The 25719-nt window shown below is 43.9% G+C and overlaps 1 protein-coding gene across 50 annotated transcripts in view; it reads right to left on the bottom strand.

Moving 5' to 3' along the window:
• The window catches only part of NFIA (nuclear factor I A), a 352139-nt gene that overhangs the window by 65419 nt on the left and 261001 nt on the right, over window positions 1-25719 (bottom strand). For all 50 annotated transcript variants that reach the window (XM_083846021.1, XM_083846019.1, XM_083846041.1 and 47 more), the window contains 3 exons: window positions 25640-25714; window positions 16356-16473; window positions 13860-13987 (listed from right to left, as the gene is read on the bottom strand). In XM_083846021.1, coding sequence (XP_083702147.1) covers window positions 13860-13987; window positions 16356-16473; window positions 25640-25714 — 321 coding nt within the window. The remainder of the gene's footprint in view (window positions 1-13859; window positions 13988-16355; window positions 16474-25639; window positions 25715-25719) is intronic.

The following is a 25719-nucleotide window of genomic DNA, read 5'->3' as shown; positions in this document are numbered from 1 at the left end:
GCCAACATACATAGAACAATAAACCTCTGGAAGAATGTACACAGCAAAGGCAGTTTATATAGTAACAAGATAATTTCATAAACCTATATTGAAAAGAAAGGCTGTGATGTAACATCCTAGCAGTATATATCAGCTACCTGATATTTACTAACAAGGTTAAACTACTATCTGTTTGTCTCAGCACTCTTCATAATTCACTTTTTAATGGATGGACAGGAAAAGTCAGCAGTGTATGGCACAGATCATTTTAGAAATAGGACAAGACAGCTTACGGCAGTATCTGTTTCAAAACGTGCTCCATCTTTCCATAAGATCACATCAAAAGTCTATACTTAGCAACTACAATATTTCAAATCTACTCGTAAATCTTCCGATGGGTAGATTTCTATTTATAAGTAAAAGGGTGAATTTGGGAAAACAAAGAACCCCGAGGAGGAGGTGCCACAGTCGAACGGTGCCATGCGCAGTCCCCAGGTTCCCACCTTGGGGTTTTATGTGTGTGCAGAGGAAGGCACGTGGGAAGCTTCATTCCACGAGGAGTGAGGACGTCAACACCATTTTGTTACAGCTCCTCACGGCGCCACAAAATGGCAGCAAGCGTGTACCCCAAGTGGCTCCCATTCGGCAGGACTCGGTACGGCGAGGCAGAATTAACCAGCGCCGGCTTTCAAATCCCGTACAAGTGACTCTTGCAGCGAGAGGATGACACCGCAGCCAACTGCCACATATGACTCTCCAAATTAATAATGGATTTAGGATTTAGTTCCCTGAGCTGCGAGGGTTTGGGGTGTGCCTGCAATTATCTAGATATAAGTCTGACACACATTATGCTTCTATCAATGTCATTTCCCTTAGTAGCCAACAGATTATCAGCAGCTTTGTGATATTCCAGGTGTCAAAGAAGAATTAAAACCACAACAATTGCACAAACAAAGGGACAAAAGACGGGATACGTGTTTCTGAGCTCTGCATATCAATTTAATATGTGCAGCTGACAATGATGCAAATGTCCTCGGGAGAGAGGCAGCAAGATCTGTGCCCAAACATACACACACCACCGTCAGCAAGATGGCAGAGAACAGAAGCAGTAGGATTCCCAGCCCAGGACACATGCCTCAGCAGGCAAAGCAACCCAATGAAACAATCCTCTGGTTGGGGAGAATTTTGGAAGCACCTGATATGGAAAAGGGCCCTAAACAAGCCAGATGGTACTTTTAGCTGGCAGCAGAAAGTAGGAGACAGCCAAAAACATTACAGCATTTCCCCAAGAGGCCAGCAAATCGATTTTTAACCTTTTTTTTTTTTTTAGAGTGACGCTATGAATATAAAAAATAATGTTTCTATGCATTTTTAAATTGCTAATTTTATGAATAACACACTTAAGAAGGCAACAACTGGCAGAGATGAGAAAGCAATGGATTCTCACTTTCCCGCGGTAGTTGTATATTTGACATCAGGTTTCTATTCAGTCACTGCCACTGTTTACTCTGAATTAAGTGCCAGTTTTTGTTCAGGGTTTTCCACAACAACATTAAAGACAAAAATTCTGTAACAGTAGAGAAAGAGTACTGTAAAATCACAACAGCACTACAGTTCTCACAACATGGGAGAAATGCTCTTTGCAAGACTGCTTTGCCCTCTTACAACCTGGCCCCCCAAAATTACTGGGTTTCTAGATGATCATTTTTTAACAGAAGGCAAACAATTTATTTAATACCTACAAGTTCCCATTTGGCTAAGGATTTGCATAAGAAATACAGCTGTTTTGGGGATCTTTTACTTTTTAAAAGCTCCAACTGGCCCAAACTGGCAATTCTGCCTGGATTACAGGACTGCTTTCGGGACTCATTTTGATGTCAGACGTTGAACTTCCGAGAGTCCGAAGCAGTTTCTTGGACAGCACGTTCAGACTAGGTGTGGCCAAGTGGTTTTCACTCAAGAAATGGCAAAGGGACATAGGTTGTAAGGACTGAAAGAGCAGGGAGAGACAGATGAGTTGTGAAGGAAGTGGCAATGACCACCACCCTTTGCTTCAAACATACCCCTCACATTGAGCATTGGAGAAGTTCAGAGGAAGAGTGAAGATGATGCCTTCTTACTTTCATTTGTCGCTATTTCAGCAAAGAGTAACGGCGAGCCCTAAGACGGTTAAATCTGGACTACGTCCAAAGTGCTTTCTCCTGTTCAGAGCACAGTAGTGCATTAGCGTACTACATCACAGATAAAACTCCTGGAGACAAACGTGGGCTGCTGTAATAAAATGGGATGTTACACTAAGTACAAAGAAAGATAATCCATACGTTTATATTTTTTTCCAATCTCATTGACTATAAATCCTTACTTTTAAAATAAAAGCTATTTCCTTCCTACTTAGGTGGAACCTAAGACTTTTGCTGATAAAATGGCCCCACTCTTTTTGAGAGCACTGCTCTTGGACACGAGGACTGAAGGGACCATTTCATTTTGCTGGCTTTTGGGGGATCAAAGATCTTCAGGCAAATCCCAGCGAGGGAAATGAAGACTGTGCACAAAACAGCAAAACACAGCCTATAATTTTCCAGCTAATTTTAGCTACAGGATATCTTATGTTATGCTTTTTGGTGTATATCGCACTAATAATAGCTGCAACCAGTGATGTAAGAGAAGAGCAGAAGGAATGAGCTCACCAGGGCTGCCAGCCGTGCAAGAGCAGTGTGGGCAAGCCGAGGTGGAAGATGCTGTGGATTACCTGCTCGCCTCCAAGCAAGACACCAATGAACTCAGAATGAAGCTACAGCCAGTGTACGTGCTAGAGGAAGATACTGATGTACTTTAAGTCTTCGTGGAGCCGGAAAACATAAGAAAAATAGGATTATTTAAACCGCATCCCTTACTTGGGCTGCAATGTCCTCATTACCGTCACTCCAGTGGGGCTTGGCTGCATGGGGACGAGCTGAGGGGTAGCACTGCATTCATGCCATAAGCTGTGGGGTTATGGGTCAAGGTTACAGACTACCCACTCCAGGGAAATAACACAGCTGCCGTAATAGCACATACATGTTCCTGGGGGTATAGGACGGCTCTGCGGCCACTGAGCCAAATCATTACCTGAGCTAAAAGGCCGCTAGACAGATTTCTCTGCTTTACTATGCTCACTGACTGCTGTGGTCGAAGTGTTGGGGCAGCAACTAACTCTGAAGAAGTTGGTACCTTGTCAGAGGTAGCATATTGGATGAGGTGAGCCTTCAGCCCAGTTGGGAAGAACCGTTTTCTTCCTCTCTGTGGGCAGATCCACAGTTTTTGATGTGAGCATTTGGAGGCTGGCATGTGCTGCACTTAGCAGCTGAGAAGCAGGAAAATTGCAGTAGGTATCCAGCTCAGTGAAGTTAAGAGCTCAGGAATGCTCCTGGTTTTGTGCAGAAGCAGTGGATGAGGAACATCTAGAGTCAGCGCAACAAACACAGTGTGGGAAAGGAAACAAAAAAAAAAAAAAAAGAGAGAAATGTAACACAGTCTGCTTCCCCTTCCCGTTCCTGCACCATCATCTCTCCGTCCCCTAACACCTCTCCTTGCACATTTCAACTCGGGTGAGAATGTTTGCTTTAAAACGAAGCCTGTTTTCTCCTTTAAAACAAAGATCAAAATGTGTACAGTAGCTGCACTGTGTTATGCAGCGTAGTGATGGTTGTACTGGGAATGTTAATAAACAGTGCCGAGAGCAGAACTTCTGCATAAAAAAGGGTGTATGTTACATCTCTCCTCCTCTCCCCCGTTTCATGCAGTATTTACACAGCTGTGCTTTGTAAAATGTGTAGGGGAGTTTTTTGTTATTATTTTTTGGTAATTTATTTACCTAAGATAGCCCAGCATCTGTTTTGTGGTGAGCTTCTTTCACAAAGTTTCACAGTTGCCTTGACTGATGCAAAAGGAGGTCATGGTCCTTGCTCAGTGATCCTAAAACCATTTGTTTCAACCACTTAGCCATTCTGTTTGGCTAATTTGTGTCCTGTTCTGTGTTTTTAGTTTGTCCTCTGCTTAGAAATGCACATCCCTTGGGGACTGATCTGGCTAGGTGAGTATTTTAGTTATCTGTTTTATAAAATGCAGAAGTGCACAGGAATTTGCAATAATATGCATCATTTACTGGCTCTCAATACGTACTGTATATTGGCTCTGAAGACTACTAATATTTTCCAGCTGCCTCCAAAACCAGAGTTCAGTGCAGTCTTTGCAGTGGGTCCTTTCCCATGACTGCCTACACAGGTGATGAAGACTTTTCCTGTGTCCTGAAGAATTAATAAACCTGAACATTTCTGTACCAGCATACTAGGAGATAAAATATTGCTCCTGCTTCCCAAACACATTAGAAAAAGCAAGTCTGCTGATCTCAACTGCTAAGACAGCACATGAAAGGAATGCAGTCCATTTCCTAACCAAGATCTAATCTATAGAAGAGTTTATAGATCCAAGTCAACATCCTGAATTGGTCCCAGAAGCAAATAAAAAAAAAAAAGAAACTAGTTCAACTTTTGGAAGACAGGTACAATACTCTCAATGTGTTTAATCCCATTTTGCAATTAAACAGTCCCATGCTGCACTATCAGATGATCTTCAAGGATAACTGCATCAGAGCAGACCCGTCTGGAGCTCTCAGAGATTCATGTTTGACAGCAAGCAATGCGCAGCCACGTTCAGACAGAGGGTGCTTCTGTCCTTCAGCAGCTTTGTACCTGAGCTTTCAGAGATTACTGCTGAAAGCGTGTAGAAAGTGCCTGCTTTTGTCCCAGTAATGAAGAAGCTTACAGGTTTCACTTGGTGACAACGGTGAAGCATAAATCATCTCACTCTTTGCTTCATTTGTATATGTTAAAGAGGATAGGTGGCGGAATACAGCTCAGCCCGCAAGGACATCTGAAGAACATTAGGTACATGGACTATTGATGCAGCGCTCCCGTCCCAGCAATCCCTTTATCTCCAGGAAGCATTTCTCCAGCCTTTGTCAGGGAACAATTTTCTATGCACTAAATCTTTCTTATCAATCTGAAAAATGACTCAGATGAGGCCACCTGTGCGTGGAGCCGAAGATCAGCTCAGGTGGTCTTATGGCGGTCACGGCACGCAGAAGATCTGCTTTTAAGTTGGTCATTAAAGTCAGTGAAAATGGTATGTGTGCATGATGGCAGCACTAGGGCAGCTGAAAACACAGCTTTAATTTGATCTCTGAAGTGAAGCACTTTCTGCAGTTTCTAACTCAGAACTCCTACAGGTCTGTGCCCCTTGTCAAATGATGGATTTCCTGACGTCTGGAATTAGGTGCAAAGAGCAGGGCTGTGACACTGAGTGACTGACTTCTCTGGGACCGTAATGAAGGGGTGTCTTTCTCAGGGGATTACAGCACAGCTGCGGTATGTGCTCCAACACTTGCATGGGACCACTGATTTTAATAAAAATGAAAAGTACAGTTTAGGGTGAATCTCGGGGCCCAATATGTTGTATTGCCTGGTTTCTGGGGGGGGGAAAAAAAAAAAGAGCCTTTGAGAGGTGTGAAAACATCTAGAACTTTTCAATCTGAATGGACTTTTCAATCAGTACTTCTTTTCCCATCTCTCCCTTCCTTTCTTGTTGTTGAAACAGTAACGCCAGCAGCATGGCATGTTGTCACAGGTCTCACGCCACTATGTGAATTGCCAAAGAAAAGCTGAGCTATTGATCCAGTAGTAATTTGCTGTCAAAATGACGATGCCTATTATAGCAAATGAGTAGTGTTAATCATTTGACTTGGTGAATATTATTGGGAAGAAGTGACAATGCTCAAAGCACCACAGCTGACCTCCTGCATTTTTCCTGGCTCACGTTACGTTCTTGATCTTTGCTGGCCTACCAATTAGCGTTTAAGTTATCCATTAAGGTGCAGCTCTGGAAAAGTTCTGTTTAAAATAAACAACAACTTATATTGGTGAGTAACTCATCAACTATGCGGCAGGCTGATTCTGAGTGCCTGGCAGAGAAACACACACATTTTGTGCTGTATCTGATAAAAGATCTATAATGTGCTAACACAAACCTATCATGTAGCACCTGTGACTAACAGATTGTGATATCAAAGTCTTGATGCCTAAGTGCTCCTGTAAATGCATTAAACTTTTAGCGGCAGGAACTGTAGACTGCCAGTGACAAGGAGCTGATACGGTATTTCAGTAAAAGTTGATAAGTGTTATTTCTCTAAGAAGAAAAGAAAACTCTTACGTTCTTAAAAACCACTGGGCAGCTTGTGTTTTGATGGGATACTGCAATTCAGAGAGCAGGAATAAGGGAACACGTGGATTCTACGGAAGTAAGAAACATTTAAGGACAGTTCCATATTTTACTGGAGCTGAAGTTCCTTAAGTATGCTCTGATTCTGCGTTTCACTTTGGGCATCTGCCTGTTCACCTGAAACCAGCAGCACCCACACAGGGCACGTTTAACTCCATGTACCACTGATGGAAGCAAGGAAGGCAGCACAGGGCAGACATGCTCTGCTTCTCACCTGTGGCAGAACGAGGTTGTTGGAAGACTCTGTATGAGTGGGAGAAATGTGGGGAGCTGTGTATAATGCCTTGGAGATGAGACGTATGTGTCCAAACAGGGATGGGGAAACGAGGTGCATGGGAGCAGGAATCCTAGGCACAGTGCACGGTCTAACACAGCTCAGAAAGAGTTCTTTAGAGAAAATAAGCAGTGGACGTTAGCATGGACCTGGGAGGCAAGAGGTTCTGTCTGCTGTGCTGCTCATGGTATGTCTTCAGCTGAACGGCACAAATCAGCCTGCTGAAGTTCTCTGGGCTGCAAACCAACATGTTCTGGCCATCAGAGAAACTGGATCCGCTTCTGACCTCCTGTTAGAAAAGCCAAACTATGCCGTGGCTGGAGGTTTGTCTGCTTGCACAATGTTCCTGCTGTCTGCAGATATTAAGTTCAATGGAGGAAAAAAAGGCACTGGTGCCTGCTGATAGAAGTGTCAAGGTATGTAATGAAGCTGCCACACAAGGCAGGTACAATCTTCATGGCTATGTGAGTGGGCTGTCTGTTTTTTTCTTTACACACTGAGAATTGGAGGGCAACACAATGTCACATCTGGGAAATACTGAGTAAATATAATTGGCAGGGATCCTGGATGCAGACCTCCTGTAGTTCTAAGAAATTGAGACGTTTCCTTGTTTTTGTCTTTCGTAAGTGGGTATATGAGTATCCAACCAATTCAGCTTAAGGAAGTTAACAAAGATCATGAAATTCCTGTGCCTACTTACGATGTCACTTACTCCAGTCAGTGAAAGCTGCCCACTACAGCAAGTCACAGAAAAGTAATGCTGGAGTTTTATTTGATATTGATTACTCCAGGTCTGAAATTGAATGTTTTCCCAGAAAAAAATGATTTTTTTTATTTTGTATGAAACATGGTTCTCATGTTTTTCATATTTTCTACAGTCAATACTTTGAATCATTGGCAGTAATGTAGCACAGTCAGTGCAAACTTCTCTGGGCTCTGACTTAGTGTGTGATGTTGAATTTGATGAGCCCATAGACCTTTTGCCTGAGGACAGATCGGATATACTCCGCATCACTGATGCTGGGACATACTGCACAGATTTTCTTTTCTAGGTAGTGCCAGACAGCAACAGTGTTCAGGGCATGAAGAACAGATAAAGAACACACTCTAGGATCTCCCCTATACCGCTTCTCTGGCGTTTCCAAGATACAATTCTGAACAGACTCTGAAATTAAACTCATCTGATCTATGCCTGAATGAGTGTTTCTGACTTGCAAGGCATAAAGAAAAGGTTAGTGAATATGGAGAAGTTTTCTTGCATGTTGAGAATCTTCTAAAAAAACAGCCCGTTCCAGATTTACTAAGACAGTTATTGAAACAGCTTGGACCAGTTGCCTGCATATGGCCCTTTCCTAACCAGCACTGGGGAGAGACATGGTACTAGTAAGTTAGAGGTCACTGCCACTGCAAGGAGAAGGCTCCAGAATAGGATCTCAGCTCCACAGCTGCATAGAAATTGCTCAGAAATTATTTTCAGACAGTCCCATAGATAGTGGCATGAGAATGAACAGTGCTAGCCTGAGTGGTGTAGTAAGCAATCATGAGGCTGACTTTAATAGCATCTTTACTATCAAAGACGTGTCCAGCAGTCTAACAGGGAACTCTCCAGCTTACTGTAGGTTCATATAATATTATCAACTCCATGAGACCCTGGAACTGTAAATATGTCTTTCAGGCATGCAGTGCAAGTGTGATTATTAACTCCTTAAGGTTTTTTGCACTGAAGGACTCATTTGGTTCCTGGGGTTTTCAAGGCGAAGACATGCAAGAGCTCAGGGCAGAGCAGCAGGCTGCAGCTGGGCTGGGAGAAGGTGGGTTCCCACAGCGCGAAAAGCCACATCCATCCTTCTGTGGAAGGACCACAGAGCTCAGCCCATCCTGGAGATGGGTGCTGTGCTGTAAGCTGGTCAAGACCACAACTGAAGCAGAGCTAATTGTCCCCTCAGAAATCTCAAGGAGTACAAACACGTTCCTCTCTTGGGATTACTGTCCTCCAGAGACCAAACTAACTTGAGGAAATACAAGTACCAGGAAGATCTAAGTAAAGAAACTAAGAGGATACTCTGAATTTACATTTTAAACATTTTTTCCATGCCACACTGTAGAAATACAATGGGAGTGAAATTGGCAAATACCATCCATATGCTACCCTACACAAGGACCGACAGAGCACAACGTGAATATTACTCCTGGACTGAATCAGAGAATGCATTAAAAAATGCATAAGTAGGATACTGATATATATTAACTCAAGCTTATTATGGAATTAAAAAGCTTATACCTGTAATTATGGCTTACCCCCTTTACCAGCAGACCTGCCACAGAACTGAACAGAGGCCAGCTTTATATCAGAGTTCAAAGCCAGTATGATGTTGCCTTATTTTCTTACTAACATCATCTTTATCCTCTCTTGCCCTTCTTCTCAGTTAACAAGAGTTATGTACTGAAAGTGCTGAGATAAAGTAATGGTAAGGAGGATACCGCAAAAGGTATTTGAAAAGCAGAAGTAATTTACTACATGTCTGCTTTGTTTTACTTCCTAAGCCTTCCTGTTGTGAGAGGAAATTCATCTTTTCTGGCAGACTCCAGCCTTTTTAGGCCTGAGAGCTCCCCAGGAGCTTTCGAGTGCAGGTAAATGGATGTGAGACTCAAGGAGTACAGTACAAGAACATGGAATTAATGTTGGTTTTTGCTTTGGCTGTCACGTCTGACGTACAAGCAGAGTGCTATTTCCTCGCTTGCAAGAAGTATCTAGATGTAAAAAACACAAGGCTGAGTCCTCTGCTCACTACCATGGGTCTGAAATGCCAAGAATGGAAAGGTCGTGTTGCTGGTGGGTGAAGCACAGAGGACTTACGCCCCGTAAAGTCTCCACGTGAGGCAGATGTCAGGGTGCCCTGAGCCCGGGGCCCTACCGCGTAAGAGCTCAGAGGAAGGGCTGTGGCTGGACAATAGGTGCAGCTTGTATTCTGCACGCAGCGGAGACCCCGAGAGTAGGCACAGGGGAAGCATCCACTGCCTAATCTAAATAGCACACAGAGTGGTTTTGTCCTCTTCTGTTCTCCTGCCAGTTTGCACATATGTTCTGAGTATACAGCCTGCCCTCCAAAGACCACTTACAGGGGCAATCACAGGGAAGCAAAGCAGGAAGAAAGTATCCAAAAAGGGAATTTGTTCAAGAGAAAAAAATGGAGACAGATGTAGAGTGACTAGTCACGGCTGGCGGTAAATAACCCTCTGCCTGGAGTGCTCTCTAAGAGCAGTTCACATATTCCATTTCATATTTCCTTTCTAGGAAGTCAAATCTTTGTTTTCCTGGCATTTGTTCCTTTTTTTCTTTCCCTATATATTTTTCCCTGCTGTACAGTGTGAAATTGTTTTCTCCTTTTCCGTCTCGTTTCTATGCTGCGTTCTCTTTCACGTGTGACATTTCTCCAGCCACCCTCTCATGCAGACCTCATTTCCCTGCGCTGTCCCAGGCAACATCTTCTGCTATAAACCTCTCCTACCCTGTGTGCCTTGAGCACTGCCCTCTTCCTCTATACGTGCACCAACGCAGAGAGGTCTCCACACCTGCTCCTGCATTACAGTCCCCACTTTTTCTCACGTGCACACCTCAGAATTAAGCAAATGCAAGACACATCGACAGAATATTCATCCTCTCACTCCCATAAACCTGTCAAGGCACATAGGCCAAGAAGCTATCTCTGCATAAATCTAAACCTCCTGCGAGGAAGCAATCTACTCAGAGGTAATAGAGCCAAAGGATATATTATTATCTTTGGTGTGGATCCTATTGGGCTGGGAGGTTGGCTGCTGGCTCCTCGCTCTGAACTTCCCTTCCCTGCCAGAGCAGCTAGCCCACAGACATGTCTAAGCTTCCTTTCCTTGCTCTGATTTCCTCCTCCCGTTGTTTGGCTGGTAACCCAAAGGACAGGGTTCAATTATGGAGTCTGGGAACCTGGCTTACGCTGCTCTGCCAGCACAGGACAAAAATTCTAGCTTGCCATCAGAAGCAGCATCCTTCTGCGCTGCTGATACCTGCATTATCCCACGCAGCATAGAGTGAACCACAGAGAAGAAATGCCAAGTGGAACAAAAGCACGGTTTTAGTCTTTAAACTTCTGTGAATTTCACTGAGAAAAAAAACAAAACAAGATACAGAAGAAACTTGGAGATTACTGTATGTTAAAACTGTGCCATCATTTCTGATTGTAGACTGAATAAACGTCAAGGCCTTTCTCTGGACAGGAGAGACATTGGAAAGGACAGATCTGAAACAGAGCAGGGGCTTCACCCCTCTCAGAACGGAGCACTGTGGCAAGACACCAGGTAACAGGACGTTATCACCATTTGTATAGCTTTCAGATGACCAGTATTTCTAGGCAGACACCCCACTGAACGTCATAACACATTTTATACTTCTGGAAATAAAGCACCCATGTCAAATACAAAGGACCAGACGTTAGCATCAGACCTGTGTGTGGTTGCTGAGGTAAGGCATGGCACTGTGCACAGCACCCAGGCAGGATGTGTCCCTCTCTGTTACTCAGGGGGGAGCACTTTGTTCCAGTGACATACCACTGTCGCCTTGGCATGAAAGGACACCAGTACTGTTTTGTCCTTCACCACTGATGAGCTGGGGGTTTGGGTAATCTTCCTGCCAGCCGTGCTCTTGCAGGTTTTGCAGAGAAGCTGAGGCAATGAATTCACAGGAGAGGCTGCTGGAAAGCCACAGCAGAAGGCTCAGGGTGGGGCTGAGTGGCTATAGCATGAAGATTGAAAGTGCATCCCACGCAAGCAGGATAAAGCTCTTTTTCTTCTCCGCTGCAACAGTGATAGATAGCTTGATGAATCTGAGCTATATCTAGTTGGTACCTGGCTTGAGTCCCTCATGTTGCAAGGTGATTTTCTGCCATTTTACAGGCAAGCCTGGGCAGAACCGGGGATTTTTCATAATAAAAGAGCAAGGTCTTGAGGAAGGATGTACCTCCCTTTTCTCCTTCTCCTTCTCCTTCTCTTCTCCTTCTCTTCTCTTCTCTTCTCTTCTCTTCTCTTCTCTTCTCTTCTCTTCTCTTCTCTTCTCTTCTCTTCTCTTCTCTTCTCTTCTCTTCTCTTCTCTTCTCTTCTCTTCTCTTCTCTTCTCTTCTCTTCTCTTCTCTTCTCTTCTCTTCTCTTCTCTCCTCTCCTCTCCTCTCCTCTCCTCTCCTCTCCTCTCCTCTCCTCTCCTCTCCTCTCCTCTCCTCTCCTCTCCTCTCCTCTCCTCTCCTCTCCTCTCCTCTCCTCTTCCTCTTCCTCTTCCTCTTCCTCTTCCTCTTCTCCTCCTCTTCCCTTCCTCTTCCATTTTCTATTTTTTTTCTCTTCACTCTGCTCTTCACTCCTCTCCTCTTCATTCCTCTCCTCTCCTCTTCACTCCTTTCCCTATCTGAGAACCTCAGGAAGTCTGACACGGGCAGTTCTGCTTAAATCCCCCATCCCACTTGTGCATGTAGGGCTTTAGGTACTTCTCTTGCCCAGCTTAGCACTCCAGTGCCATTCTCTAGACAGGACTTGGATGAGACCAAGGTTATGAAAACGTGGGGAAAATCACCAGAAGTGACAGCAAAATTAATAGCCGGCCTCTGGCTGCTGTATAAATGAAGAACGTTTGTCATTAATAAAGAGGACCCCAAACTTTGGGGGGAGCTAGCCTTCAGTCTGACCATGATGTCAAAGCAGTGAACCAGTCAGCTTTTAGCCATCTGTGCCTGAGAGGAGGTTGTGATCTCTCCTTCCGATGGGCGCTGCGCTTTTGTTTGTGCTTCTGCCACTCCATGAGCAGAGTAGCTCAGTACAAGGTGAAGCTCTGCCTTACATCATCTGGAGACTGGAGCGGATGGAGGAAACAGCCCCCAGCATCTACGGAGCAGGGCACCTCGCTGAAAACACCAGAGCCCTGGGGACCACGGTGGCAAGGCAGTCACAGGGAGCCTGGCACTTGTCTGCCTGCAGGTCCACCCTCTCCTCCTGCCAAAGTGCCACATCTGCACTCAATAAGGGCCCACAAGCTGGCTCCTCCTCATTAGAGGAGAGAGGGCAGCTGGCAGGGGATCCTCCAAGGGCTCCCAGGCGCGGGAATCAGTCCCCTCCCAGTCTGGAATAGCCCAAATTTGGTGACTTTCTGGGCATGCTGTAAAGGACAGCTGTTTGACAGGGTCTCCAGAGAAAGCTGTGGGTATGTTTCCTACATGATGAAGGATATAGGTGGCTGGCCAAGTGCCCACAGAACTGATTTTAATGCTGTTCAGGTTGAATTTACTTTTCTGTGCTGTACAGTTCATTATACACAGTGCCCTGGACAAGCATGTGTTGTTTCAGAACAAACCCAAAACATACTAATTCAAATCCAAACAAACAAGAAAGGAAAAAAGCATGTATTGCGAAAGACCCTTTGGGCTGTTTAGAGGGCCTTCCCAAACACTGGGAGGCTTCTCAAACACTGGGAGATGAAAGTACTGACTGTGTTTATCTAACAAATAAGACTTTTGTTATTTTTATTGGCAATAAATAGATGAATATTTAGCTGTAACCAAAATCAAGCCACTAGCTTTACCTCTATATGTAGCACTGACCCAGAAAAATATTTTCAATAGTATTAAGCACCCAGATGATCTCAAGATAAGTGACCAACGGACAGTTAAATACATAACGTAACATAACCCAAAAGATAATCAGCAAGAAAGATCACACATAAAAATTAACTGAGAAGGGGCAGAAAAGCTGCTTCCTAAAGCTTATGAAGTTTAATACCCAGTGATAGCTATTTTGATACGAAACCTCCAATCACACTTCAGATGACGTTGTAAGTCTCTTAAAAGTCATTACTAAGTGATCTCGAGTGTTGTAGAATGCTTGAAAAGTCCTTCTACCTTACATAAGTTTAGGGATATTTATTTAAATAGTATAACTGTGGGGAACACCCCAAACAGGTGCTACTTTTTGCTAAGTGAATGTCACTGCTATCCCAGAACTGAATCTGGACATTTTGACAGAAACAGACAGTGTATCTTTTGCTGCATTATTTAAATACTTAAGATATTTGGCAAAAACACAGAAGTGACACACTACAGAAACATTTACAGCTGCAGGAGCAATAAAACCTCTACAGTATTTTCATTAGACTGACCTTTTCTCAGAAGAAGTTACAAGATTTTTATAATAGAGCACCTTTCTATACAGCATTCAGTGTACTCTGATAACAAAATGAGCAACTGGAGATAATTTTCTCGGGCTCCTGAAAGCCGTGGCTTACCTGGCTCCACTTCATGCCATCCACTTGACTGGCTGCCACTTCCTGGAGAGCGCCCTTGGCTTGTATAAAACGGCTCCTCACCAGGACTGTCCATTTCATCCTCCACAGATTTGAGACGTTTTGTAGAGCTGAAGAAGTAAAAACACATAATAACTACTATATATATGGAAAGGAACAAAGGCACGTCTTTTGGGACATACCTTGCTAGCACTGCTCGAGACTAACCTGCTTATGGAAACTACAGCCTCTCAAGGAGTCCAAACTGAACACCTAAACACATCTGAATTTAACTAGAAGACAGTCTAACATTTAGGCTTTTATTGGGCAAAAAGTAGGATATTTTTCAAAGCACACAGAGGTCAATAAAATAATTTCATTTGTGTTGCATTATTTTTGCAATTTGAATGAATACGGTAATAACATGCAAGACATTTTAACTGTCAGGTTTTTGCACAGCTTAGTCTGAAAGACATATTATTTATCAGTTCAAACTTGTATTTTCAGTCTTTTAACTGTAGCTGTTAAATTAATCCAGACTTCAGTCCCATAAGAAGTGTAGACAAATGAAAGATGGAAGAATCCATTCGTGGTTCAAATGTTCACATTATCATACAAGTACAAACATTTTACCCTATACCTGTATAAAAAAGCCCCCACCAGGTACCTCTGCGCAGTGTCAGTACTAAAGGACTCCCTTGTAATCAATCACACCTCCATTACCAACAGCTCAGGAGACAGAAGAGCCCTTTCAGTGGTCTCTGATGGTCAGTGACTCAAGACTCCAGCAGTTTGGTAGGGAGAGGATCCCAAAGCCAAAGACACTCAGATTGGCTCTGTTTTCTATAATGAGTTGTACAGACTGCGTGGGGACATTACTGAGAATTTCTCTTTTAAGTACTTTTCCGAGGCTGGGTCAGCTCACTTTTTACCCCAAATCTGTATTCTATTAAGATTTAAGGCATTCAAGAACAGGCTTCTCTGTACAGGGGGAACATACTTAAAACACATCAAATATTCCAATTTCTGCTGGTCTACAACTTGCAGTCTCTGTGCAGCTCTTCACCCGAAGCTGTGCGCAGGTATACGAAATTAGTTTGTGAGAAACAGGAAGAATAATTTTTGTGGTATGTGTGGAATGCAGGTTTGGCCATTCCGTAATTTAGAGAATTGTTATGTGTCAATAGGGGAAATTGTGTGCATACAATATAATTACCGCCTGATAATTCCGCTGACTCTGTGTATTTAAGGAATATTTTTTTTTCTGACTGGGAACAGCCTAATGAGAGGAAAACAAACATATCACCAAGTTATTAACTACCCATGCTGTTTATAATTGTGTCCTTATCACTGCTAGCTATTTGCAGAAGAACAGAAGAGTAACAACTGAGCTCTTAAGTAACTGATAACCTCACTTTTCTGCTTCTGGAGTCGCAACCAAACTCTACCTGAGAATGGTGCTAGTGATGGGCACTGTAAATGGGGCGCACAGTTTATATGCAAAGAAGAAAGAGGACAAAGTTTATAACTGATGTGTAATGGGAACTGTAGTCACCAAACTTCATAATGTACACTAACTGCAAGATGTAGAATGTTCTTGCAGTTACTGCCAGCTGTAAGAAGCTATGGCTAAGAGCCTCCCTCTAAAGATTTTTGTTTTATAAAATAAAAAACCACAGCCATATTCAAACTGTAGAGTCTTTTTACATGTGTACTTGCTTACTGCAAAGCTGATGGCACTGCAGACTGAGATAAAAACGTCAAACAACCCTGGGCTGAAGTTAGACTTTCTTGTCATGTCTTTGAAATAAGTGATCTCTTTTGGCCGTGGGGGAAGAAAAATCAGTCCGTTTCTTTAATAGTGTTCAAAACTACCAGAGTGACTGGGCTTGTTTATAAATCTAATCTCATGGATGCTTAAAGTAAAATGATAGGGTAAAAAATAAAAAATATCCTTGTCTGGCAGTTGGTATCTAAGCCAAAATCAAAATGAAACTGGGTAGTCATCTGCATTAACAACTCACAGTTTGCAAATCGTTGTCACAAATTTCTAAATGCTATATGAAAACCAGAATGCATTAAAGACTAAGATCCTAAAACTGTATTAGTCTCACAGATAACACTTACTAAGATAAAGAATGCATGTAAGACTATCTTAAGATTTTCCTGCCAGGACAAAGTAGCTCAACTCGATAAGCTCCCAATTCTCTTCTGCCACCACTAAAACTCCAACAGTTCCTGTGGAACTTCTCCTGATACACCAAGACATGAGCCAGAAGTTACACAAGGCAATGCAACTGATTTTCTTCAAAGTTTGTATATTTAAAAAGAACTTTAACGGCAATCCAGTTGAACATTCAGCTCTGTGAATCTGAAACAGCTCCCCATCCTGAGGCCCCCAAACAACTTGTCAAATAATTTAGTGGTTACTTTCCCAGATGAGTAATGATGCTTGCCTGGGTTTCCAAGTAACTTGGCAGTAGGCAAAGATTAAATTACCTGGTAGAGGATGTGCTAGGTAAAGACCTCCTCATTGCTCCTGGGCTCATGCTGTAGTATGAAGAACTTTCCAAATCTGAGAGGGAGAAATTAGGGCCTGTTCCTGCAGCTATTGGTGCTGGGGAAACAAAAAAAATTGAAGTCAGTAACTCGAGTGAATAAGGCATGAATTGCACTTCAAAATCAATTTCTTATTCCTCAATAATGTATTTATTTTCACAATGAGAAGAGGTGGGATGTGGAAATTGAGAAATGCTAATGGAAACGGGCATTGCAATCAAGCAAATGTAAATTTTATCAAGAATACAGTGTTCCATAGACTCTTTCTTATATTCCTCCAATGAGGAATTTTCTTTAAAAAATCAAATGATTATGACACACTTTTATTCAATTTAATTAAGCACTGTTCTTCTATTAATATCAGTCTAACACTTAATGAAACTTGTTGTGTTTGCTTTTAGGACAACATTGCATTTACTGGCATAGTTACAAATAGGCTGCATCATCCCTGTAGTGTGCTTGGCATAATCTATAAGCAGTATAGGCAGGGAAATACACACCTCAGGACCTCTGGTATGTACGTGATGTACATCCCCAAGCACAGAGGTTACAAATGCTCCTTGGAGAAAGTACAAACACAGATGAAAAACCCAAGTTCTCTTCTGCCTGCGAGCATCTGAATTTTCCTCTGGCCTCTCCTCCAGCTAAATCACAGCTAGAGACATTTGTCTCAAAAAATGTTATCCAGCAATTACTTTTCACTGCTCACCTCTCACTACCTTACCAAACACCTAAATTTTATTGTAAGGGATATGAATAGCATTAATTTCCATGTCCTAAAGCCTTGGTTTTACATTAAAATATTATGAGTTCCTGCACGCCCTAAAGTTTTCAGGCACAAGCCTATGAACTCCATGTGCTGTATTCTTCTGGGAACAGAGCAGCTTAACGTTAAAGTTAAATGCATTAAAAGATAATGCATTTCACAAAAACATGCAACTATATGGCATGTGGTCCCGTAGCCACTGTTGCTGTTCCAGTGCTATTTGCAGGACAAAGCAACTTAGGGAGCTGACAATTACAGATCATGATTTTCTCTCACATTTCAGAGACATCTGAAAAAGGACATACTACACAATAAAAAGCACAAGTTTGGCCTGGAACGTATTGTCTGAGAGCCCCGATTCACAGCAACAAAGGCGAAGCAGTCTCAATGCCACACATGGATGCTGAGCCAAGTTTAATCTTTGGTCTGAGAATCTGGCCCTTTTTCAAAGACGAAAAAATCTTTCACTCCGACGGGGCAGGAGTGAGGAAATGAAGACAGGATAGCTCATATCGCCCAGCTAACATGTCTGGGCTGAAATGCAGGCCTTCTGGGAGTGCTGCCATTGACTGTAATGGGGCCAGTATTTCACCCCAAGACTTAAGGAGCTCACAGTGTCAGATCTGACAGAGGAATAATGTAGCTTTGCAGCTGCCTCATCATCCCCACAAGACAATTAGTTGTTGTTTGGCAAGGATCTTTTAAGAACGTCATTGAGACAGAAAGGGAACAGCCAGGATAGCCATGGACTTTTAAAAGCATGGGACGGAAAATACACAACACTATTAAAACTTGAGAAAATCTGGAATGATCATTAAAAGGAACGAAGCTGGGAAGTAATTTATGACAAGAACGCTCAAATCCTTTGTTATCTTCCCTTAACTATCATATGCTTCCTGTACACCGGGTATATGAGAGGGTGTGTTAACACAAAGAAAGAAAAATTAAGCACAGTAAAATTAACTCGTTTTATCAATTTGTGCTTTCTGCAACAGTTTCCTGACAGCAACTACAAGAGGCTGTAAAACTGATGAATTTGCATGGAAAAAGAAAACGGTGTAAGTAATTTGTGTAAAAGGTAACACGGACATGGACTGCTATAATTCAGACACCCTGCAGATAGCAGACTGCTGCAGTGTGAGCAGTTATGGGTTAGAAAAATGACCACACTGCAGTCAGTCTGACTTGAATGGAAATCAATCATAAAGGTACTCTCTGCAGCATCTACTCCACAGTTTTCAGCAACTTCCTTGCCAAACAGATTTCTGCTCTGCAAACCCTTTGCTGATCAGTTCCTCTGCACCCTCTACCTACCAAAGCCTAACTTACAGGTTATGCACACTATTTTCCAAACAGGAACATAAAAAGGCAAGCACCAAATTAAAGCACTATTTCTTTTCTTTCTGAGGCACAATGAATTTCCTAACCACCACAAGATTTACGAAGCAGCTTTATTCCAAACAGATATGGAAGAAAAAATAATATCTGGATAATGCTTCTGTTCGTCCTCTTGCCTCACTGTTACTCCCCCTCTCCCCAAATCCAGGACATTTCTGCTCAAGCATTTGAATTGGCCCTATATGAAAATGAAATGTACCTCCAGAACAGGGGTGGAAGAAGAAATGGGTATTGCTAATCCTGTATAAACTCAGCACAAAGAAGTAAGCGCTAATCAGAGACTAATTTTTGCCCCTGCAGCAAACACAAAGGATGCTTTCTTTGTTACAGGCCAAACCACCTCGCCACAGCAGGAGCCTGTTTGCAACAAGAGGGTTACAGAATGAACCCCACCTCTACCAAACAGCAACAGATGTCCCCAGCAGTGGCTGAAGTGGCTAGATGGCCCACAGCAGCTGAATGTTGGAAAGTCCCACGGCAGTTCCTAGACGAACTGCGATCCTGCCACAACCAACTCGAGGCCACTGACCCTAGAAGTGCCGTGACAAGCTTTGCACAGGGTCAAGCTGTTCTAGAATCCCTTTTCCTGCATATTGAATCCCTGTCTTTCAGCCTTGGAGGAGCTGAGCCGTACCTTGTGCCTCCTGCAAGGGGTTTCAGCTGCAGGCTGCCTGGCTGCTCCGGTAGCTCCCATGGTTTGTGGTATGAGGCACCTCCAGGAGGCATCTCAGCCTGCTTCTAATGGCTTTTCACACCGCCTTTGGCCTATGACCAGGACTGTCCTGTTCCTGGGAACGTGCTGCGGCCCTACACGAAGCAGCAGCACGGCTGGGAAGCTCACCATCCAGCACAGCTGGCTGTTCACACACTGCAGCCTGCAGAAACTCCAGGCCGCTGATGTTAAAAACACGCCGTTTTCCCGCCTAACAAATGCTCTGCAGCAAGGTGACCACCTTCCGATAGCTCCAGAACATCTCCTGAGCAGGAAAGGATGTCAGAAATTTCAGTTCTGACTCAAAACAAGGGTCTCCACCGATGTGCTGACACCACGATGTGGCGGGGGGTGGGGGCTGGCGGAGGAAGGACCCCCTCTGCTCTTCGCACCCGGGGATGTGCGCAGGGGTCTGCACAAACAGACTGATGCTGGGCCTGGTTCCGACTCCACAGCTGTGGGCATCTCAAAAAGCCCCCGTGTGCAGGGGATGGGTGTAGCTTGCTCTGAAGGGGCAGGACGAGGCGGCTGGTGTGGGCAGAATGTCCCTCGCCCTGGGCTGCCACGCAGGCAGGAGGGAAGCGGCCGCACCGGGCCGAGCGGCAGCTCCAGGCCCGGGGACGCGGGCAGAGCCTCCCCTGTCGCCAGCTCGTTAGCCCGGATCTTCACCCGAAATGTCAAGAAAAATAACAGAGAAATTAACAAAAAGCCCTCTGACTTAACTCAATTGGAATATTTATTTTGAAAAATTTATTGAATTAGAGCACAGGAAACCCACTAAATAAAACCAGCCAGGCTGGCATTTGTCTTCCTTGGAATATGGCACTCTCTTTCAGTCATGTTAATATTTAGCTTCTCATTTTCCATTTTTATGTATTTATTTTTACAAAGGGGCTGGGATATGACTAAGATCATTACACGTGTAACATTGCAGCAAAGTGATAATGTGTTTAAGGTTAAACGAGAGAAACGTGACATTTGACTAATAAACTTTTTCCTGTGTTGTGACTCCATAAACAAAGGGAAACACACTGCACTGCTGATGCAGAGAGGAAAGGGGATCTGTTTTCTTCCTTTTTTTTTTTTTTTGCAAGGCCTTTGTCTCCTACACACTGTATCGTTAGATGCAAAGAGGCTTAGCTGAATACAACAGATATGAAATGTGTGATGTTCATTTTAAAATTACAAGTACAGCCTGCTATTGACCATCTAATTATGCTGAGTTCCATTTATAAACATAGCTAACCACTAAGTTTATAGAGACTTTTTGTGCTGCTTTAATAGGATATTGATCGAGAGCAAGGTTTGAGTGGACTGCCATTGAATTGTGTAATGGCATACAAAAGGCAAGGTCACGGCAACTGTTCACTCTATGCCTGCAGTCTATTTTTTATTATAATCTTTTTTTCTTCCTCTCATACCAAGCCCAAACAGAGTGTTTTGGATAGCAGTGCCTTGCTAAGGAATATAGAGTACCTTTTTGAATGTTAATTTTCATGCTGCTGACTTTAACTACCTTCACTACTGTAATGCTTAGTATAGCAGAAAACATACAGGCTGCTGTTTAAGAAAAAGCTGTTTTATGATGCCCCAGCTTTCCCACACGTGCTCTGCGCCGGGGAGGTCTGCAGAGGAGAGCCTCTTCTCCTCTGCCAGCCTACGGGAAGGCAGCGGCGTCCTCCCGGCCCCTTGCAGCCGCTGCCTGGCCCAGGCCCCCACACCTTGCAGCCGGCACGCCGTGCGCGGTGGGGCTGGCAGGACTTTCCCTGCAATTTGTTTTGGCTGTGCCTGGCCACTCGACGAGAAGTGTGAGGAAGTCATGTTTCCTCCATCGCACCCACACTCCGTGCCCAGAGCGGCGGCAGTTACTTTCATTTCTAGCATTTGTGTGCCTGTGTGGCAGCAAGGACAGCTTGGGCCCCTGCGACCACAAGGCAGCCCGGGAGCTCGCCTGGCTCCTACCTTGCTGCGTGCCAGGGCTGGCAGTGCCCTGGGTAAGTGCTCGGGTGCTGCTAAAGCAGCCGCTAACCACAGCGAGAGACTGCCTGCAAGCCTGGCGCTTGCTGCAGCCAGCATCCTCCGTGCTGCAGGATGCCGAGCTTTTCAAAATGCTTTGGCCCCAAAATCACCTCTTACCTGTGGAATTAGCATAACTTTCAAGGATAATTAGTGGAACCATTTCTGTGTTTATACAGAAGTGGTAAGCAACTGCATGTACGCTTGTGTGCTTGTGGTTTCACCGGCTCATTAGAAGGATTAAAAGTCACCCCACTTGCTCTGTACAGCTCCTTACTGCACGCAGTTAACGTCTTAAAACTCAAAGCGTGGCATTTTCCGTCCAGGGTGCAGTCAGAATTCCCTTGTTTATCAGCATGAAGAATGATGTCATTTTGACAAATAACACAGCACAAAACAAATATGTTTCATTTGGCTTTAGCGAATGTTCATAAATCCTAAATCTTTCTTCACATCCTGGGCAGTGCAGTTTATCTGGCTGCCTGAAGGACCTCCAAGGGAGGAGATCTTCCCAGCAGCTCTCTGCACAAGAGCACATGGTGCAGACTCAGTCTAACAGGGGAATAACGTCCCCCGTGCCCCTCTCTCTGCTCCAGCTTGTGCCAAGCACGGGCTCTTGCTCAACCAGGCTGTAAGCTAACAGCAGCAGAGTCCCAGGCCAGCACCTCCTGCAGAGGGCATTCCCCAGTGCCATGCAGTATCTGCACCCAGCGAGTGGAATATTTTCCTAGCAAGGGTGGTCAGGGAGAAGGTTTTGCTTGGTCAACAGCTGGCTGTTCAGTTCACAGAACCTGTACAGCTCCAACTCTTCTTCCTCTAGTATCAGCCCAAACCTCCCTGGAGAGGGAAGAATGAAGCCTCCATTATCTGAAGGGGTCTCCTCATTATCGGGTGAACAAGCACCTACAAGGAAGCTCACACCTTTTGTCTGCTAATAACATAAGAGAACTGACAGCTTGGTCTGCAACATCCACATCAGCCTGGGTGGAGAGGGAACTAGCTGCTTTTCAGATGAACACGTATGATCTACTTTTTCTATTTTACTAGGCTCTGCAAGATTCTGTAACTGGGTAGCATTTTGAAAGCAAATCTCCATCTGTGGGACTGAAGAAAGCAGGTTTCTGTCACCACAGTAGTCTAGACTGGTTCAATAGCTCATAGAAACTGTGACGATCAGCACTGATAGATAAGATAGACAATGGTAACAGCTGACCTTTTGCTTGATTAATTCATTCCCCAAATTTGCATGACTGAGACAACTGCCTATTACTTGAGACGTCTTGTCATGCAGAACTCTGGGAACTTTACTAAATAAACCTGGCACATAACTGCTCCAAACAATATTTCATATCGTAACTTTAGATAACAGCAGCAAGCCACAGGCCAGTTAAAACTGTGGGAAATCACATTTTTCTATCATTATATTATCAAAAACAAGCATGGAAAGAAAAATGGCAATGGGCATACACAAAGATAACCTCTTTGTAAAGCAAACAAACACGGAGCACACGGGAAGACAGCAGAGACTAAACATGAGAGCCACTATAGACAGGCAGGTTTGCTGCATCCCCAGCCATGGTGGCTTCTAAAGATGCAATGACTTTTTCAAAAGTAAAAACGAGAATGGGCCGAGGACATTTTGATTGCTCAAACTGCATACTTAATAGCTGCCAGTGAGTCTGGATAATGGCTGCTCATAAGCTGAGATCCCCAGCACGAAGGCAACCCATGGACTGGTCTCAAGTCAAGACACGGGAATACATAAACCACCCAGCAAGAGTTATATTGAAAAGCACACTCTTTAAAAGCCCTTACATGCCAATTTAGGCAAATATGCAGCAATTACTTTGTCGCTCTGTTATGTTAAATTATCCTTTGAATATTAGCGTGCAAATTCATACTGACTTTGCTGGGAATTTGTTGCCAGACTCTACACTAAACATATCCTACTGGGTAGCCACGGCATGTCAGGCTGTGGACTTCTCAGACCTCACAAAGTAAACAAGGTTACGGCTGGTCAGTACATGTCTGGGGCATCTCCAAGGAAAATCCAGGGTGCTATCAAAAGCAGTGTAGCTAAATCAGTTGCTGGCACTCTTCCCTCTGAGTCAGTTCTGAAGTGATATCCCGATATGCTTTGGGGACACTATTTTTGGTAGAGGTGCTGGCTTGCGGACAGGATATAAAACTGAGGTCTTGACCTTCCAGGATTATTAAAGATCCCATGAAAAAGAGTGCAAACCCCCACGTCTACAACAGATGAAAGCTGAATCTTTGTGTTTTGCCTACCAACACCTCCTTGCTTATTTTAGATGAGGTTTATGTCTGTCCTGCTCTTCCTGCGTGCAATTACCCTAACCGACGGAGGTGGTGCATTTCAATGGCAAGCAGAGGGAATGTCTCAGACACAGTTCGTACTTTGTTTGCAAAATATGTTGAATGCTAGGATTTTTGCTGCATGACGTTTTAGTTTAGCTACAACAAAATATCATGGAAAACTAACAAGCATGAAACATGACGCTCCTGAGGTCAATGCCAAACTCGCGGGGAGGCTGGGACCAGGATGGCTGTGAAGGCTGTAAGTCCTGAACCGGTGCACTTTTCTAGCAGCCCTGTCCTCTCTCTGCACACATGAAGCACGGCTGACAAAGTCCAGAGGCAGTTCTGCCGTGTAGTGCTCCTACAGTGAAGATAAGATTGTGGTGCAGTGGGATGCCTTACAGAGGGGGAGGGAGAATCCTTTGGGCTTCAAAAGCCTTTTGTTGTCACACCGAAATAAAGTGACATGACACGGAGACTTTCAAAGGCAGGAGATAGCTTGGTTTTGCCCACCATGGCTGCAGGTACCAGCAAGGCAGCATACGTAGTGCAGTGAGTTAGATGTCAAAGCCCCTGTTTGAGCACTTCAGTAAGTGGGCTGATTTACAAATGCGCTGCGCGCTGAGCAGCTCTGCTTGGCTTCTGAGTCCTACCGACTTTGTCCTTCTGACAAAACTCCCACCAGTCGTCAGGCAAGGAAACTCAGGAGAAACATCTGCCTCAAGCTTTTTCTGTCTCTCTCTCCTGTGCACATACCCCTGATATCCACGTCTCCCTTGTCCATGCTTTTCTTGTAGCATCCTATATTTGACTATAAAGCCAATTTACCAGCTGATTTTTGACTATAAAGTGCAGCCTTTCCAAAGAGGAAATAAAATAGGAAAATCCTTGAAAGAAACTGTGTTCTGACTCAGAAACAGAGCTTCTCTGCTGGGTTGTGCCAGTTAGATTCCAGCCCCAGAACTTTAACTGGATGCTGAGAGCCAATATACAATCAAACTTTCCTGCTAGGCCCATTTTTATCACTGGTTGTACTAAATGGATGGGTTACAAACCTAAGGCTTGAAAGGGACACATAGCTGAGTAGCTTTCTTGGAGCAGTGGTAATTGGTGACGATGTAATGTTACTGCATGGCTGCAGAGAAGATCCCCAGAGGACTAGTTCCTAGGGCTCTGCTTTAGCAGGAGTCTCTCTACAAGAGACGTCCATATTCTCTCCTTGGACTATCCGGATTATGCCATAGCAAAATACAATCAATGCACCTTTGATCAATGGAACAGGGTGGTGACAGGTACTCTTAATTCACTGTTGTTAGTGAGTATTGACAAGCCTGTAATGATCATGCTGCAGTGTGTCATTCATGCTGGGGTATTAGCATTCTTTAAAGGTCAAAAACCAAATCCCTCTACAAGACAGAATTCCACCCAGTTAAGGGAAAACACAGGCCTTGTGAAGTTAAGGATGCATGCCCCTGAGCAATGAGGTATCACAGCTGAAGCTGGTATAGTTGTTGGCATTATTTACAAGTTCATCAGATTGCAGTTGTACAGGCACATGTACACACGGCACAGATGAACACAGTGTGCAAAAGCAGCATGGAAAACTCCTGGCTTTAGCACACGGATGATGTTATTTCTACAGGTCTGGTAGAACTGCAGTCCTTGCATCCTGTAGGATATCCACTAGCAAGCTGACCTGTATGGGTGTATCTCTGCACTCTGATATAGAGGCTGCCCATTTTCAGCTGGGTACCAGATAAGCTTATCAGCTTGCACACATAGGTTTGCAGAATTATTATTATTTTTTTAAATTTACTTTTTCATTATATGTTTTAATTTTCCCATAGTAAAAGATGTGGCACATAAACACTGTCCCCTGGAGAGAAGCAGGGAGAAGAGACTCTCAATTTTCAAGACACTGTTTCTGAATTGGGGAAGGGGCATGATAAGAATCAAAGAAAAAAAAAATGGGATTGCAGAAACCACATAAACCAGCCACAAGATGATACTTACTTTGTGAGACTCTTACTAGCTCAGTCACACTGAAAACACCTGATGTGACAAAACTGTCCTGGAAGCCCAAATGTCCTACA

This window comes from Anser anser (assembly GCF_964211835.1).
Source record: "Anser anser genome assembly, chromosome: 8".
Taxonomy (NCBI): Eukaryota; Metazoa; Chordata; class Aves; order Anseriformes; family Anatidae; genus Anser; species Anser anser.
Note: the sequence above shows the minus strand (reverse complement) of the source record. Positions and strands in the feature narration are given on the sequence as shown.